This window comes from Chelonia mydas, chromosome 20 (assembly GCF_015237465.2).
Source record: "Chelonia mydas isolate rCheMyd1 chromosome 20, rCheMyd1.pri.v2, whole genome shotgun sequence".
Classification (NCBI taxonomy): domain Eukaryota; kingdom Metazoa; phylum Chordata; order Testudines; family Cheloniidae; genus Chelonia; species Chelonia mydas.
Window position 1 is genome coordinate 1,842,029 of NC_051260.2, and position 17,942 is coordinate 1,859,970.

At 66.5% G+C, this 17,942-nt stretch overlaps 2 protein-coding genes across 2 annotated transcripts in view; one reads left to right on the forward strand and one right to left on the reverse strand.

The window, feature by feature from the left end:
- KCNH3 (potassium voltage-gated channel subfamily H member 3) overlaps positions 1-17,942 on the forward strand; it is a 25,411-nt gene continuing 7,469 nt past the window's right edge. Inside the window, exons 1-11 of the mRNA XM_037883975.2 lie at positions 1-370; positions 8,709-8,942; positions 9,208-9,339; positions 10,149-10,279; positions 10,543-10,792; positions 11,863-12,020; positions 12,363-12,570; positions 14,155-14,436; positions 15,617-15,816; positions 16,087-16,336; positions 16,985-17,196. Coding sequence (XP_037739903.1) covers positions 292-370; positions 8,709-8,942; positions 9,208-9,339; positions 10,149-10,279; positions 10,543-10,792; positions 11,863-12,020; positions 12,363-12,570; positions 14,155-14,436; positions 15,617-15,816; positions 16,087-16,336; positions 16,985-17,196 — 2,136 coding nt within the window. The 5' untranslated portion in view covers positions 1-291. The remainder of the gene's footprint in view (positions 371-8,708; positions 8,943-9,207; positions 9,340-10,148; positions 10,280-10,542; positions 10,793-11,862; positions 12,021-12,362; positions 12,571-14,154; positions 14,437-15,616; positions 15,817-16,086; positions 16,337-16,984; positions 17,197-17,942) is intronic.
- MCRS1 (microspherule protein 1) overlaps positions 17,550-17,942 on the reverse strand; it is a 17,563-nt gene continuing 17,170 nt past the window's right edge. The window contains exon 15 of the mRNA XM_037883973.2: positions 17,550-17,710. The gene's annotated coding sequence lies outside the window, so the exon portion shown is untranslated. The remainder of the gene's footprint in view (positions 17,711-17,942) is intronic.

The following is a 17,942-nucleotide window of genomic DNA, read 5'->3' on the forward strand; positions in this document are numbered from 1 at the left end:
CCGGGATTCTCCGCTCGCCCCTGGGCTGGGCCGGTGCAGCGGGGCGCTGGGGCGGCCCCTTCCCGGGGCACTGGACGGGGCGGCCGGCGGCTCTGCTCCGGGGCGCTGGGGGAGCCCTCGGCTCGGGCCCCCCCGCTGGGCCGAGCGACTCGCCCCTCCCCCGCCAGCACCGCCCGGGGGGGTCGGTTATCCGCAGATTTAACTTGAACCCCCGCCCCCCGGGGGGCGGGCGCGGCGGCTCCGCGGCTCGGATCCACTGCGGGATGGAGGGAGCCTTCCCCGCGTCCTGACATGCCCGCGGCCATGCGGGGGCTGCTGGCCCCCCAGAACACCTTCCTGGACACCATCGCCACCCGCTTCGATGGGACACGTGAGTCACCCCCGGGCGCCCATCGCCCGCGCATCGGGGCGTCCTGAGCGGGGGCTCCCCCTTCCAGCCCAGGCAGGGAACCGAGCGCCAGGGGGTTTCACGGGCACTGGCCCTGGGGGGAGGAATCGGCGCCGCAGCCCCTGTGACCGTCTCCCTGGGACACGGGACTGGCTGGGTTGATCTGGGGGGTTGTTTTCAGTGGGACCTTCTGACTCCCAAATGCTCCTGAGGCTGGAACTAGGGTGATGGCCCGGCAAGCCTGGGGCCCCGCTGCCAGGGCTGGGCCTGTCGGTGGCCAGGGGTGGGTGGTGCGTGGAAGGCATTTTGCGCCAGATCCAAAGTCTGGTGAAATCCACCGGAGTCATCTGGTTATTGGAGTGTCTCCTCTTCACGCCCCCAGCGAGGTATGTTACAGCGACCCACGCGGTAGCGGCCAGTGTGGACACCCGGCGCCTCTCGGGTGGGTTTGTCTCTGCAGGACCCGCACACGGGGGTTTTCCCCTGGCTGGGCTGTGGGGAGAGAACCCAGATCTCAGGGGCTGGCGCTAGGGGAACTTTCAGGCCAATTTCATTTGCTGGGAGGGATCGAAAACCCCCTTGGCCTGAGGCCAGGTCTGCTGGCCAGGGTCAGGCCTGAGGCGTAAAGGTGCGGGAGCCAGGCCCCGCAGGGCTGCCAGTGGGTGGCAAGTGGGTTCCTGGGCCTGAGAGCTCCAGCCACAACCGCTGGTCGGTCCCCCAGGGATCTGGAGAAGCCAAGTCCTGAAGGTGCGGGAGAGGAGGGGGAAACCCAGAGGAGCGATTTAATTCCCCCCCAGCTGAGCGGAGTGACAGTGTCTTTAGATCCTGTGTCTTTTAAGGGGCTTTTAAACTGGAGATGCAAAAAACCCACCCTGCGATAATCTATAAATACACGGCCCCCTTGCCTAATACTTAGAAACATCACAGCAGCAGGGCTGGTCCGTAACTTGAGCGTTATCCCAGCCAACCCAGACAGATCTCTCTCGTATACACACACACAGAGTGACACAGCGACACACACACACACAGAGCGACACACACACACAGAGCGACACAGCGACACACACCCACAGCGAGACACACCCACAGCGACACACACACACCCACAGCGACACACACACACCCACAGCGACACACACACACAGCAACACACACACAGAGCGACACACACACAGCGACACAGCGACACACACACACAGAGCGACACACACACAGCGACACACACACACACAGAGTGACACACACACAGCGACACAGTGACACAGCGACACACACACACACAGCGAGCTCCTGTTATACTGGGGGCAATTCAAGGTGCAGCAAGCAACTTCCAGCCTGAGTTACAAACTCCTGTGAACTGGTTTGGCCCCCGCCCGCTGCCGCCCTTCAAGGAGAAACCCCCAGATGTGGAGTCTCCACCCGAAGCAGCCGCTATTTTCTTTTCTTTTTTGGAAACGTGAGATCCGGGTTTGCAAACCAGCGGCTCCTGAACCGGAGAAGTCACTTCCGTCCCCCCCGGGTCCGAAAGGCCGATGGCCAGAGCCAGCCGGTGTCCCGGATCTGTCTCCTTTGTGAGCTGAGCTGGCTAGTGGAGCTGCTCAAAAGGGCATTTGCTCCTCTCCTCGGGGAAGAAAGGAGAGATCCTCTCTCGTAACGTCAGAGAGAAAGTAGAAACCAGATCTGCATGGCCCACCAGGGTCCTGGGGGATTCTCCAGCCCGGAGGGTGCTAGACCAAGACGGGCTGGTTTTCTAGATCTGCTCTGGGCATTCCTTTGGGGCAGGTCTCCGGCCTGGGCCCGGCAGGAGGACAGACCAGACCACAATGGTTCCTTCTGGCCTTGAAATCTAAACCCACGGAGCCGTCGTAACAGAATATGCACACACAGGCACAAACACACACACACGGTGCTGTGCAATTACACACCAACCACATCCACAGCGCTGTGCTGTGTGTGTGTGTAGAGTTCCCACGCACCCACGGCCGCTCCACTCTTGGGTGCCTGTTGCTGGGGGTGGGTGGGGTACAATATGTGATATTCACACTCATGAATCATTCTACAGCTCTGCTGTTGTGCACACGTGCGAATATGGACCATCTCAGACCTCCCAGAGGGATGCTGTAAAGCTGTGTGTGTGGTGTGATAGCCACACGAGTGAGTGTGTCTGCGTATCACACACAATGCAGCTCCACTCTTGTAACAACATGCAGTCGGCAGATATACACTTAGGGACACTTGCGCGTAGGTTCTCCATGTCTGCAGTCGGGTTTCCATGTCAAGTGTGCACAGAGGTGTAAATAGTTACATGTTTGCACACAAATGTATGTACAGAGTATTCCTGCTCCAGGCGTACCGGAGTGCCTGTATCGTGTATACAGAGCATGTGTACACAGATACACACACACACACACACAGTGTTGATGTGTATATGTACAAGATATAAACAACACACAAACCTGCATTGCACAGACATTGACGGTGCAAAGCCAAGCATTCTGAAGCTTGGAAATGCCAGAGGCCTGTGCACACACACGCGCACACACACCCACCCACACACACACACCCCCGAGCCCTGGCTCACTCTCTGTGCTGGATGGCCTGTTTCGGGGGGCCAAGCAGGGCTAGGCAGTAAGTGGGGCTGTCTATAAGGTCACTGGCTCTTGAGCTGCAGGAAAGGAGGGTCTCGTGGGTACGGCAGCTGAATGCTGCCCTGGAGAGCTGGATTCTATCCCGGCCTCTGCCACCGAGTCCCTGGGCGGTGCTGGGCATGTCACTGACAGCATAAACGGTGGTAGGTCCTCCTCCCCCCCGCAGACGTCTCAGGTTCTGGGTGTCCAGTATTAGCCAGCTGGAGCCCGAGTTGCAGGAGTGCTGAGCGTTGGCCGAGGAGCGCGGCCTGGCCTGGAGGAGTGAGCCCTGGGTTCGGAGTCAGGCGGTCCTGAGGGCTAATTCTGCCCCGAAGCATGTGGTGGCCGGGGACAAGTCTCTGCCTGGCTCTCCCGGGGGACCACGGTGCTGTCAGGGTCAGGGCTCTTGATGGGGCAGCGAGGGCACCTGAGGAAAGACCGGGAGGAAACAGGCCTCTCTGTTCCTCGCCACAATGGCGGGAGCTGCTGCCTGAGCAGGATACAAATATTGAACCGTGACCTCGTTCCCTGGGCCCTGCACGTGGCCAGGGCTACCAGGCCCATGTGCTGGGCAGGGGGGTTGGCAGGAGAGAGCCCAGCTTGGGTCTCCCTGTTCCCCAGGCCTTTCCCGTGCACCGTGCAGCTGCTTCAGCCGGGACGCGGGCCCAGCGGGGGAGCGTTCACGTCCCAGGAAGATTTTGCCCTGCTGATGACACAAGCTGGGGCTTAAAAAGTTGGTATCTCAGCCAGACTGGGCTGGAATTTCCGGGGACAAAGAAAAGGCATTTCCCTGGCCCCAGGGCTCTCTCCCTGCTGCCCGTCACTGGCCTGCTGCAAGCAACGGAGGTCGTTCTTATAAAGGAAGGGGTCAGGCACGCTGAACACAGGGGTCGCGTCCAGCTCCGTCACATTGGGGGGGTGTGAGAGAGGTCACACCAGCACGGCCGCTGGGATCTGTGTGAGCACCAGGGTCACTGCTGGAGGGGTCTGTGTGCCTGAGGACGTGGTATAATCCCACAGCTGGGGGGCTCTCGGTGTTAACATTCCTGGGCTGATGGGCATGTGATGCCCATTTCTCCGGTGTCCTTGCTGCAGGCTGGGGTGGGTGGATGACCGGGTTTGAGCGAACGTTTCAGGCATCGTTTTACAGCAGCCAGTGGGTCCTTTGGGGGAAGTTTAACGCTGTCCTCACAGCAGTCAGCCCTTCCCCTTCTGTTATAGTCCTGCAATGGATCCCGGATCGTGCCGATCTCTGCGGGGCATTGGCAGCTCACCCGCCAGCCCTCTGGCCTGGCTCCCTGGGTTCAAACCCAGCCCAGAAGATCCCACCCCAGTTGTTCTGCAGAGCAGCGAATGAGTTCAGCACCTCGGCCAGCTCCCCGGGTTCCTTACAGCCCCGCAGGGCCAATCCGTGTTGTGGGAGGCCTTGGCCGGGGTCAGGCGCTCCCCAAATCCCCAGTAGAAACAGAGCTTCTAGGGATGGTGACCCTGGCCTCTGTTTGCCAGAGCTGGGAATGGGCAATGGGATGGGTCACTTGATGAGTCCCTGCTCTGTTCATTCCCGCGGGGGCCCCTGGCACTGGCCGCCGTCGGACGACAGGACACTGGGCTGGACGGACCTTGGGTCTGACCCAGTCTGGCCGTTTTTATGTTCTGAGCTTCTCTGTGGAGCTTGGAGCCCTCCGACGTGAGTCTGGCTTGGAGTTCCTGGGGCCGGCAAACATCCGGCACCGGGACAGCTGGACTCGCGGTTCAGAATCGGAACTGGCTCCTGGGTTTGGTTCCCAGCTCTGCCACGGACGCGTCATCGCTCTGTACTTCAGTTTCCCCTTGTCACGGGGTCCCCGGGCGATGCTCTGGATCTGCTCCCCATGAAGCCAGGCAGGACTCTGGGGAGTCTCGTCTCTGGGAGCAGCCTGTCTGCAGGACACACAGCTCCCCCGGCTCCACCCTCCCGGGTCTGACCTCGGAGCATTCAGCCTCCTCTGCCCCTCCGTGCGCTTCCCACAGCGAGTCCGCCCAGGCGGGGTCCTGGGGCAGCCGAGGGTCCTGCCCCCCAACTCCGCAGTCAGACGGGACTCTCAGCCAGCCAGTAAAACAGAAGGTTTATTAGACGACAGGAACATGGTCTAACACAGAGCTTGTAGGTGCAGAGAACTGGACCAGGGCCCCCTGCTCGCTGCAGGGCCGGCCTGAGGCTCCCTCCTCCTGCTTTGCCAGCCCAGAGTCTCCCCCTCCCTCTCCAGGGTGAATCTTGCAGAGGCATCCCTTGGCTGCCCCTCGTGCCATGAGCGCGTCAGGCCTCAAAGTGAGGCTGGGTTCAGTCGAGTCGCTCTGGGGCTGGGAGACCTCTAAGCAAAACCCCAGGCCTTGCGGGGAGCAGGGGGGACTCACTACGGGGCGCTTGTCCCTCCATCAGTGCCCCAGTGTGGCACTAGGGGGCGCTGTGCAGCGGGGAGCGGCTCAGTAGGGGGCGCTCTCCCCTGGCAGTCAGCTCTGAGCCCAGGGCCGCGCTAGGGGGCCTGTGCTGTGGGGGTGGAGGGGGGCTCAGTAGGGGACTGACCCCACCATCCCCCAGTGCTAGGGGGTGCCAACTTTCAGATGAACGGTGTCTTGCGGAGGGGCAGGCTCCCACCCCCAGCTCTGGCAGTTCCCTGTGCCCATGGGGCTGGGTTGGGAGCGAAAGTCTGTGGCATGTTCCCCCCTCCGCATGCAAAGCTACTCCCCCAGGCTGGGGCATATGCGTGTCCCCCTCCCGCAGCACCCGCTCTCAGCTGCAGGACGCAGGACTGTGGGGAGACCAGCCCGGCCCCAGCCCTGAGCAAGCGCTCGCCCCGAGTTTGTTCTGCAGGCAGACTAGTTTCCCCGAGTAGGCGGAAGGATACGGTTATAGACAGCAGCACGTGGTGTCCCCGGGTATAAATAGCCCTGTGCTGGGGCCGGGCCCTGGGGAAGCAGGAGCTGGGGGGCGGGGCAGGCTGCATGACTGTCCCCCCGCCCTGCGCCCCCGCACACACCGGCTCTCACGCACACGTGTGCTGCTTGCACGGGATCACATCCCACCCCAGGGCCAAGCCCCGTGGGGCCGAGCGGGTTCATCTGAGCCTGGCTGGGAGCAGCCCAAGACGGGGGCCTGGGGGAGGCCTGGCCTCTGCTCGGGGTGGGATGTAGGGGAGCCAGGTGGGAAAGGGGGGGTGGGGGAAGGGTGATTTTGTCTGCGAGCTACAGGGAGCGACCCCGGCCCGGGCCCAGCCCCGGTCTGCTGATTTTGTCCCTGAGGTGAAGCTCTGAGCTGGGGGGTGCCTGGCTGGGGCTGGGAGCCAGGATGCTTGGGGTCTAGGCCCTGCTCTGGGGGGCCGCGTTCAGAGCCCTTGGAGCGGGAGACGTGGGGTCCGTTCCCAGCTCTAGCGCTGACCTGCCGGGTGACTTTGGACAATTCCCAGCTCCTCTCTGCCTCAGTTTCCCCGTGCTCTGGACACTCTGCTTCTCCGTGCCCCCTTCCCGGCTGGCTGGGGACGGAAGGCGATCATTGCTCAGGGAGCTGGTGTGCTATAAATACCCGAGCCCCCTTCCCCCCCCAGCTTGCAGTGAGTAACATCAGAAGGCAAATTACAGAGCAGGGCCTGGCGGTCACGGCACCCAGCCATGCTGCTCTCGGCACACGCAGTGCTGAGCTCGGCTGTCAGCCTGGGGCAAGCAGGGGTGTAGCGAGGAGCCGGCCACGCGCCAGGGGGTGCAGGTCGCTGAGCCCCGAGATGAGCCGGGGTTTCAATGCGGGGGGCCCCTGGGCTGGGGTCACATCCCCGGAGGCGGGTTCCCCAGGCGAGGCCCAGGGGCCTGGGTTTAAACAGCGGAGACTGCGCACCTGGCTCTGGGGCTCGCGCAGGCCGGACCCGCCTGGGCTGATGCCAGACGCTTCGGGCTTTTCCCTGCACCCTTCTCAGCCCCAAGCCCGGGGGCAGAGGGGGCGCTCGGCCCCGAGGCAGCTGCGGAGGAGGTGGGGCACGGCCGCGGTTTAGTGGCACGTGGCAACGCCGCCCAGGGACTGCTCAGTGCTGAAATGCTCCCCACCCCAGGGACGTGACCATCTTGCCCAGGGTCTGTGGGTCAGGCTGCGGGTGAGGGTGGTTTATGCCTCGTCTGAAAGCTCCCGTTCGGGCACCTGCTCTCTCTGCAGCCCCTGGGCTCTGAGCCACGTGGGGGGCGGCGGGGCGGGGGTTTGAAGGCCTAGCAAGGGAGAAGTCTCCTCGGGCCCTCTGAAGGCCGGAGTCCCAGGCTGGGGTATCCCCTCGGGGACTGGCCTCTGGCTTGGAGCTGGGGGAGGAGATGCAGCCGGCCGGGGAGTGTGGGTAGCTCTCCACCCCGGCGGGCTGGCCTGGCTACCCGAGGGGATCCCATCGTCTCTGCGCTCCTGGGGAGCCCCGGCCACATGGACGCGCCGGAGCCTCGGCCATGACCCCAGGGACAGGGCGAGGTGCCCTGGCCAGGGCCCCTGTGGTGGCAGGAGATTGGTCCGGGGAGGTGCCCCAGTGCCCAGCCACCAACAACCCCCCCGCCCTGGCTGTTCCCATCCCCCATGGGGCCAGAGCACGAGCTGGGCATTAAAATCCTCTTCCTGTGACCAGCCCGAGCCCCGCGGACGCCGCAAAGACACAGCCCCCCAGCCCGAGCCCCGTGAGCCCCCGTCAGCTGGCCCGGGCCGGCTCGGGTCTCTGATCCCGGCGCCTGGGTCCGGTGGGGCCGCGGGCTGGGGCAGGAGCCAGGCCGAGCGCTCTCAGCTGTTGTGTTGGCTAAGCACCAGGCCCGTCTGGGACCCCCCAGGGGTGCGCTTTGCGGCTCAGCCAGGCTGGGGTGCGGCAACGCTGCCTCTCGGGGGAGCCCCTCCGGCAGATGAGCCCAATTAGCCGGTGGAGCCGCCCCCGGGGGGCACCTGTTACCTGGGGTGATTTACAGCCGCAGCCCGGGAACAGGCCGCTTGTGGACCCTGGGGAGGGGCTGGGCTCCGGCGTGTGCTGGTTTGACCAGACGCGGGGGGTGCCCCCTCCCCCCAAAATCCCCTTGAGTTTTGGGAACCCGTTTTACATTCCACAGCAGGGCAGAAACCCCCTCTCCCCCCAAGCCGCCCCCAGCCAGGCCCTCACCTGCAGCAAGGTCCCCAGGGCCGGGGGCAGGGGGGGCTCCAGGTTTGAAAACTCCCCTGGGGGGGTAGGCTGGGAGCAGCAGTTCTCTCCCCCCCCAGCCCCCACCATGCTTGTGCCCCCCCGCGCTGCTGTTCAAATGCAAATGTATGCAAATGAGGCCGGGCCGGGAGTGGGCTCCAGCTCTCAGCTGGTGCGAACGAGGCAGGTTCTGTCCAAATGGCAGAGGGATGACTAACCGCGCCGGGAGCCGCGGGGTAAAAATATCCCGAGCGGAGCCTGTGGGTGCAGACGCCCCCGGGCACCTGGCAAGAGGGGGGTGGGGCAGCGGACGGGCCCCTGGGCTGCTGTTTATTACAGAGCCCCCCTCCCCGGCAAGGTCACAGACCCCTCCCCCCGCCCCAGCCTTCCAGTCCCGCCGGCCCCCCCCCCCCCCCAGCAGGACCCACCGGCCTGGCGCTCCCCCCGCCCTGCTCCGTGCCCACCCCCAGCCTTGCCCCCGTGCCGGCCGCGCTGCCAGGCCCGGGTGCCCATCCCCACGCTGGTGTCTTGCAGACAGTAACTTTGTGCTGGGCAATGCCCAGGTGCGCAGCGCCTTCCCGGTGGTGTACTGCTCCGACGGCTTCTGCGACCTGACGGGCTTCTCGCGGGCCGAGGTCATGCAGCATTGCTGCGCCTGCAGCTTCCTCTACGGGCCCGACACCAGCGAGCTCGTCCGCCAGCAGATCCGCAAGGCCCTGGACGAGCGCCAGGAGTTCAAGGCCGAGCTGATCCTGTACAGGAAGAGCGGTGAGTGAGCGGGACGGGACAGGGACCACCCACCACCAGCAGACTCTTTGCAGCTGCAGCTGGGAGCCAGGACTCCTGGGTTCTCTCCCCAGCTCTGCCCTGCTGCGCACGCTCAGAGGCAAGTCCCTCTCCTGCTCTGTGCCTCAGTTTCCCCTTCAGTTCTGGCGGGAGGGGGGTTGGGAGGGCTAATCCCCTTGGCTCCCTGTGGGGGGAGGGGGGCGTGCACAGTGCTCCGGGCTGTTAGCAGCTCCCCGCTGTCCCCCAGGTACCCCCTTCTGGTGCCTCCTGGACGTGGTGCCCATTAAGAATGAGAAGGGCGAGGTGGCGCTCTTCCTGGTCTCCCACAAGGACATCACCGACAGCAAGAGCCGGCCGGGTGCCGAGAGCTGGAAGGAAGGTGCGTGTGTGTGTGGGGGGGGTGTCTGCAGGCAATCTCCAGGGCAACTGGGCCTTAGAGACAGCCCCAGACCCTCACACTCGCTGGCCAAGCAAATCATGGGCCCTTCAGAAGGTGGGTCACGTGCAGGGTAACAGCCTGCTACTGCTGCTATCTGGCAGAGCGACTCCTCTAGCTCAAGCTGCAGTGGCCTGGTCTGTGAGTGGAGAGGGGCCCAGGTTGGATGCGGGGGGTTGCCTGTTACACAGACGCACACGACACGCGTGTGACGGGACACGGCAGGCGGGTGCAGAGGGACAGACGTACGCTGACCAGCGTCCCGCTCGTTTCTCCCACCCGTGTGCGGAAAGGAATTTGTTGTGTGCACCAATGTGGAGGTGACGTGTGACACATCACAACATTCATGTGGTGGGGGTGGGGCTGAGGGGTGCAGAGTGTGGGAGGGGGCTCAGGGCTGGAGTGCGGGGGGGTGGTGAGGGCTCTGGCTGGGGGTGCGGGCTCTGGGGTGGAACCGGGGATGAGGAGTGTGGGACGGGGCTCAGGACTGGGGCAGAGGGTTGGGCGTGTGGGCTCTGGGGTGGGGCCAGGGATGTGGGGTTTGGGGTGCAGGCTGCCAGGGGACTACAGCGGGGAGACAGGCCTCCCCCCTCCAGCTCTCTCTCCCCACCGCAGCCCCAAGCACCTGCGAGGCGCTTAAAAGTTGGCTGCGTGACCACGTGGCTTAGAGGGAACTTAGATGCCGACCCCCATCCCATTGGCCCCCTTGGGTGCCCCTAACATCCGGCTGCTCCCCCCCCTCTCTCGGGCAGGTGGGAAGCGCCGGTTCAGCCGGGCCGGTGCCAAGGGGTTCAACGCCAACCGGCGCCGGAGCCGGGCCGTGCTCTATCATCTCTCTGGACACCTGCAGAAACAGGGCAGGAGCAAACACAAGCTCAACAAGGTGCATGGGGGGGCTGGGCTGTGAGTGGGGGGTTGGGGAGGAGACCCCGAGTTGGGGCTGGCGGAGGGGGTTCCCTGAGGGAGGGAGCTGCCTGGGTTGGGAAGCCTGGGGAGGGGGCTGGCAATGGGGATTTCCTGGTTCGGGGGGCTGCCTGGGTCAAACAGGGCCTGGGGAGGGCGGGAGGGTCCAGGGGGGCAGGCTGGTGGGGGGGGGTTCCCTGGGGGAGGGGCTGACCCCGGGGCTGACCCCACCCCCTCGCCCAGGGCGTGTTCGGGGACAAGCCCTCGCTCCCCGAGTACAAGGTGGCCGCGATCCGCAAGTCGCCCTTCATCCTGCTGCATTACGGCGCCTTCAAGGCCGGCTGGGACGGGCTCATCCTGCTGGCCACGCTCTACGTGGCCGTGACGGTGCCCTACAGCGTCTGTGTCGGGGCCGGCTCCGACGAGGGGCTCACGGCCGGCCGCGGCCCCCCCAGCGTCTGCGACCTGTGCGTGGAGATCCTCTTCATCCTGGGTAAGGACCCTGGGTGCCACCCCCTGCCCGGCTACCCCAGTGCCCGCTCTTCCCGTGCTCCTCACTCCTGACCCACAGCCCCCTGCCCGGCTACCCCAGTGCCCACTCTGCCCGCGCTCCTCACTCCTGACCCGCAGCCCCCTGCCCGGCTACCCCAGTGCCCACTCTGCCCGCGCTCCTCACTCCTGACCCGCAGCCCCCTGCCCGGCTACCCCAGTGCCCACTCTGCCAGCGCTCCTCACTCCCGACCCGCAGCCCCCTGCCCGGCTACCCCAGTGCCCGCTCTGCCCGTGCTCCTCACTCCCGACCCGCAGCCCCCTGCCCAGCTACCCCAGTGCCCGCTCTGCCCGCGCTCCTCACTCCCAACCCGCAGCCCCCTGCCCGGCTACCCCAGTGCCCGCTCTGCCCGTGCTCCTCACTCCCGACCCGCAGCCCCCTGCCCGGCTACCCCAGTGCCCGCTCTGCCCGCGCTCCTCACTCCCGACCCGCAGCCCCCTGCCCGGCTACCCCAGTGCCCGCTCTGCCCGCGCTCCTCACTCCCGACCCGCAGCCCCCTGCCCGGCTACCCCAGTGCCCGCTCTGCCCGCGCTCCTCACTCCCGACCCGCAGCCCCCTGCCCGGCTACCCCAGTGCCCGCTCTGCCCGCGCTCCTCACTCCCGACCCGCAGCCCCCTGCCCGGCTACCCCAGTGCCCGCTCTGCCCGCGCTCCTCACTCCCGACCCGCAGCCCCCTGCCCGGCTACCCCAGTGCCCGCTCTGCCCGCGCTCCTCACTCCCGACCCGCAGCCCCCTGCCCGGCTACCCCAGTGCCCGCTCTGCCCGCGCTCCTCACTCCCGACCCGCAGCCCCCTGCCCGGCTACCCCAGTGCCCGCTCTGCCCGCGCTCCTCACTCCCGACCCGCAGCCCCCTGCCGCCCCAGCCCTGGCTCTGCTTGGTGCGGCTCGCAGGGCAGCCCTTTCTCCAGCCAGGACCCCTCCTCCCCGCGGGGGCTGCGCTGAGGCCGTTGAGCTCAGTTCACTGGTGACGCTGCCCCCCTACGTTAACCCCGCGAGCGCTGTGCTCCCTGCAGACATCGTGCTCAATTTCCGCACCACCTTCGTCAGCAAGTCGGGCCAGGTGGTGTTCGACCCGCACGCCATCTTCCTGCACTACCTCACCAGCTGGTTCCTGCTCGACCTGGTGGCCGCCCTGCCCTTCGACCTGCTCTATGCCTTCAAGGTCAACGTGGTGAGTCAGCCGCGGGGCGGGCACCCAGCCGGGGAGGGGAGGGCCCCGGGGCTGGCGTCACAGTCCCCAGGGGCGGGGGGAGCTCCCAAGGGGAAGCCTGGAACCCCCAAGCGCCGGCAAAGTCTGGAGCAGGCAAAGCCAGGAATTTAGCTCCCCTGGGATTGAGTCAGCCCCCCTCCAGCCCCCACCAACCTCCCCCTTGGTCCCCCCCAGCTCCGGCCCCATATCGGCCTCTGCCGGCCTCAGCCCTTCCCTGCTGGGTGGCTGTGGGAGCCCCCTGCAGTGCCCTGCCCCACCACCAGGGCAGCGCAGGCCGGGACTCCCCGCGCTCTCTCCCCGCAGTATTTCGGGGCTCACCTGCTGAAGACGGTGCGGCTGCTGCGGCTGCTGCGGCTGCTGCCCAACCTGGACCGGTACTCGCAGTACAGCGCCGTGGTGCTGACGCTGCTCATGATCGTCTTCGCCCTGCTGGCCCACTGGGTCGCCTGCATCTGGTTCTTCATCGGCCAGCTGGAGATCGAGAGCAGCCGCGCGGAGCTGCCGGAGATCGGTAGGTGGGGCACGCGCGTGTGCACGCGGCACCCCTGTGCATGCTCCAGCACGTGCACCTGCCGCGCTGCTCCACGTGTGCGATTGCACGCCCAGTCACAACAGACGTGCTCCCGCCGCTCTGCACCGTGTGTGCGATTGCACGCCCAGTCACAACAGACGTGCACCCGCCGCACTGCTCCACGTGTGCGATTGCACGCCCAGTCACAACAGGTGTGCACCTGCCGCTCTGCACCACGTGTGTGCGATTGCACGCCCAGTCACAACAGACGTGCACCTGCCGCTCTGCGCCACATGTGTGCGATTGCACGCCCAGTCACAACAGGTGTGCACCTGCCGCTCTGCGCCACGTGTGTGCGGTTGGACGCCCAGTCACAACAGACATGCTCCCGCTGCTCTGCACCATGTGTGTGCGATTGCACGCCCAGTCACAACAGACATGCACTCGCTGCTCTGCACCATGTGTGTGCGATTGCACACCCAGTCACAACATACATGCTCCTGGCGCTCTGCACCATATGTGTGCGATTGCACTCCCAGTCACAACAGACGTGCACTCGCTGCTCTGCACCATGTGTGTGCAATTGCACACCCAGTCACAACATACATGCTCCTGGCGCTCTGCACCATGTGTGTGCGATTGCACACCCAGTCACAACAGGCATGCACTCGCCATTCTGCACCACGTGCATGTGATTGCACGCCCAGTCACAACAGGTGTGCACTCGCTGCTCTGCACCACACGTGTGCAATTGCACACCCAGTCACAACAGGAGTGCACCTGCTCTGCACCACGTGTGTACACAGGGCACACCCCAAGACGTGCACCTGCCACTCTGCACCACACATGTGCGATTGCACACCCAGTCACATGTGCACTTGCTGCTTTTTGCTACACACGTGCGATTGCACGCTCAATCACAATAGGCATACACCTGCTGCTCTGCATGACACGTGTGTGATCGCACACCCACTCACAACACGTGTGCACCTGCCTCTGTGACCCATGTGCCACACGGGGGAGCATGCAGACAGACGTGTGCCCATACGTACACCCCCAGCACGCCCTGCTGTCTCTGACGTCTCCCCCCCGGGCTGGGAGCGGCCTTGGCCGCACACACAGTCTCACGTGCCTGGGTCCTCCAGCCCGCACGTGCCCCACGTGCTGTCATCCCGTGCCCGCGGGCGCACACGGGTATGGTCTGGCAAGCGTGTCGTGGCCTCCGTCTCTGCCCCCACGCTCTCGGGGTATCACCAGCCCCCAGGCGCACACGCAAGGCATCACGGTTGGAAACAACCCCCGCCTGAGGGTGTCAGTTCGCACACACGTGTGCCCCCACAGACACGCGTGCACAAATGCACACACTCTGAGGTGCCCCTACTAAGCCGATCCCTGCCCCAGGCTGCCCTCCCCCGCCGGCCAGCCCGCCCCTGCCCCGGGCTCGCTCACACCTTGGGTCAGGCCTCCCTCTGGGCACTGCCGGACGCCCTGGCTGGGTCCCAGCCGGCCCCAGGCCCTGCCCCCGCTCGTCCCAGCTGCTCTTGCTCCGCCCCGGGGGGGCTTTGACCCGTCTCTGCCCCCCAGGTTGGCTCCAGGAGCTGGCTCGGCGCCTCGAGACCCCCTACTACCTGGCGAGGAAGAGCTGCAGGTCCCCTGCCAACGGGACGGGCCCGGGGGGGCCCCCCGGGGCCAACTGCAGCCTCACTGGGAACAGCTGGGAGCTGCTGGGGGGGCCCTCGCTGCGCAGTTCCTACCTCACCTCGCTCTACTTCGCCCTCAGCAGCCTGACCAGCGTCGGCTTCGGCAACGTCTCGGCCAACACCGACACCGAGAAAATCTTCTCCATCTGCACCATGCTCATCGGGGGTGAGGGGGGGCACCAGGGGAGTTGGGGGGGGTGTTGCAGGACATTGGGCGAGGGGGGGCACCAGGGGAGCAGAGCTCTGGGGGGGAGGCAGACACAGGGCAGGGGACAGGGCTTTGAGGCCAGGGTGAGGGGCACCAGGATGCAGGAGGGGGGCTGCCAGAGGTGTGAGTGGGCAGAGGGAGGCCTGGCAGGGAGGGGAACCAGGGCATGGAGGGTGCCCAGGGGGGTTAGGTGGGGGGAGTCACTGGGGGGGTGACCGGCAGGGGAGGATCAGGCTGCCCCCCGCATCTCTGTACCAGGACCCCAGTGACCCCGTCTCCTGGGCACTTTGCATCCTGGCCTCCTAACAAGGGGTGGGGCTCGGGGAGCCCTGGGGGGACCCTCGGGGGGATGTAGCCCCCACCCCCAACCGCCTGTGCCCACCCCATCCCCAGTCTCACCCGGGTGCTGGATACAGCGACGGGCAGTTGCCATGGAGACGGGTGAGCGCCTGTCGGGTGAGGGGGCGGGCGGGCGGGGGCTTCGCCCACAGAAGCTGCCAAGGGGGATCACTAGCCGCAGGGGGCCCCCTCCCCCTCCCGGCACCCCCTGCTCTGCCCCCATGCGCGACTATTGCCCCTCACTCCTGACCCACAGCCCCTGCTAGCCCAGCCCTGCGCCCCCCCAGCTCTGCCGGTGCCCCTCACTCCCGACCCGCAGCCCCTGCTAGCCCAGCCCTGCCCCCCCCAGCTCTGCCGGTGCCCCTCACTCCCGACCCGCAGCTCCTGCTAGCCCAGCCCTGCCCCCCCCCCAGCTCTGCCGGTGCCCCTCACTCCCGACCCGCAGCCCCTGCTAGCCCAGCCCTGCCCCCCCCAGCTCTGCCGGTGCCCCCTCAGTCCTGACCCGCAGCCCCTGCTAGCCCAGCCCTGCGCCCCCCCCAGCTCTGCCGGTGCCCCTCACTCCCGACCCGCAGCCCCTGCTAGCCCAGCCCTGCCCCCCCACAGCTCCGCCGGTGCCCCTCACTCCCGACCCGCAGGCCCCCTGAGTGGGTCTCCACAAAGCGCTCAGGTGGGAGCGATCGGGTCAGTCTGGCTCCACGTTACCTGGAGCCTGCCTGGGCCCCGTCCTTCCAAAGCGGCCCCAGGAGTCCGGGCTGCCCTCCCCCGGCCAGGCCTGACCCCGGTCCCGCGCTCCCCGCAGCGCTGATGCACGCCGTGGTGTTCGGGAACGTGACGGCCATCATCCAGCGCATGTACGCCCGGCGCTTCCTCTACCACAGCCGCACCCGCGACCTGCGGGATTTCATCCGCATCCACCGCATCCCCACGGTGCTCAAGCAGCGCATGCTGGAGTATTTCCAGACCAGCTGGGCCCTGCACAACGGCATCGACACCCACGAGGTGAGCCCGCCCCAGCCGGGGGCTCCCTAAGGGGTTGGCCTAGAGTGAGGGGGGAAGTCGGGCCACCAGGGAGCAGCCTGTTTTGTCTCTACTGGGGTTGGGGCCGTGCGGGTGTGTTTTCGCTCTGCCGGCTCTGGGGGCCCTTCCCGGGCCCGCTGTGGGGGGGGGGGCTGGCGGGGGCGGGGGGTGGGCCTGGTGTGTGTGGGAGGGGCTGGGCCGCCCGAGCGGGAGCCGGGGTCGTTAATTCTGCTCCCCCCCGGCCCCGCCCAGCTGCTGCGGAGCCTGCCGGACGAGCTGCGGGCCGACATCGCCATGCACCTGAACAAGGAGCTGCTGCAGCTGCCGGTGTTCGAGGCGGCGAGCCGGGGCTGCCTGCGCGCCCTCTCGCTCAGCATCAGGCCGGCGTTCTGCACCCCGGGCGAGTTCCTCATCCGCCAGGGCGACGCGCTGCAGGCCCTCTACTTCGTGGGCTCGGGCTCCATGGAGGTGCTGAGGGACGACACCGTCCTGGCCATCCTAGGTCTGCGCCCTGCCTGGGCGGGGGGCGGGGGGGATCAGGCAGGGAAGGGCCCCCCCCCCCATCACTTGGTCACGGTGCCGGCTAAGCCAAATGCTTCACTGAGGATGTGCCCCTCACTCCCGACCCGCAGCCCCTGCTGTCCCAACCCTGGGCTCCCCCCAGCTCTGCCGGTGCCCCTCACTCCCGACCCGCAGCCTCTGCTGTCCCAACCCTGGGCTCCCCCCAGCTCTGCCGGTGCCCCTCACTCCTGACCCGCAGCCCCCTGCTCTGGGCTCCCCCCAACACTGCCGGTGCCCCTCACTCCCGACCCGCAGCCCCTGCTGTTCCAGCCCTGGGCTCCCCCCAGCGCTGCTGGTGCCCCTCACTCCCGACCCGCAGCCCCCTGCTAGCCCAGCTCTGCCCCCCCAGCTGTGCCAGTGCCCCTCACTCCCCCCCCCCCCCGCAGCCCCTGCTACCCCATCCCTGGGGTCTCTGCTGGTTTTGAGGTACAGGGATGGGGCTGAGCCCCCCCCCAACCTCAGCGGGAGCAGAGGCAGAAGCTGTTCCCCCCCACCCCCTCCAGGGCCCCAGATGGCCTGTAACACCCGGAGGGGGGGCACTGGACCTGCTGCATCCGCTGGGCGTCAGCGACCCGCCCTTTGCTCCTAGGGAAGGGGGACCTGCTGGGCTGCGACCTCTCGGGCCAGGAGCGCGTGATCAAGGCCAACGCAGACGTCAAGGGCCTGACCTACTGCGACCTGCAGGGCCTGAGCCTGCGGGGGCTGGGCGAGAGCCTGGCGCTGTACCCCGAGTTCGCCCGCAAGTTCCGCCAGGAGATCCACACCGAGCTCAGCTACAACCTGGGCAGCGCCGGGCCCCAGGTGAGGGGCGGGGCCAGGGGCGGGGCCTGGCCCGCCCAGCAGGGAGCGCCCCCTAGTGCTTGGCTGGGCACCTGGGGTGGGGGGCTGTGCAGCCCCTGGTGCCCCAGTGCAGTGGGGTGGGGGGTGCTCGCCCTGACCAGCCGTGCAGGCCCCAGTGCAGTGCTGGTCTCGCCCCACTCCAGGGCAGGGGTTGGCCTTGCTGCCTCCATGACCCCCTCATCCCGAGCTGATGGGGTGGGGCTCCTCCCTTCCTGCCCCAACCTGTCACTTAACATTCCTTAAACTTAGTCAAACACCCCCCAGTAAAAACAAAGGACCCAGCGGCCGGAGTGAAAAGGGAACCCAAGCAGAGGCCAGCAACAGAGCGGGGGCTACCGCGTTTATTGCACCCAAGGCAGCATGTCTGCTTACCTGCCCCATGGGCGGGTGGCGTGTTTGTGCGTTCGGCGCAAGGAGCTCCTGGCCCTCACACCGTGTACGGGCTTCGGAGACAAGCGTGGTGGAGCTGGAGGAGCTGAGGGAGACAGAGCGGGACCTAGATGAGACTTTCCGGGACACAGTAGCGCGGTCCCACCCCCGGTCTGACAGCCTCTGTGCTGCTCAGGAGGATGAAAGCCTCAGGGAAGAAGAACATCCAACTGCAGCAGAGGGAAAGGATCCCATAGTTGGGACCCTCCTCCCGGATGACGACGTGGTCTCCTCTCGCACTGAGGACACCTCTCCGGGGGAGGGCACTCCAGTTATTG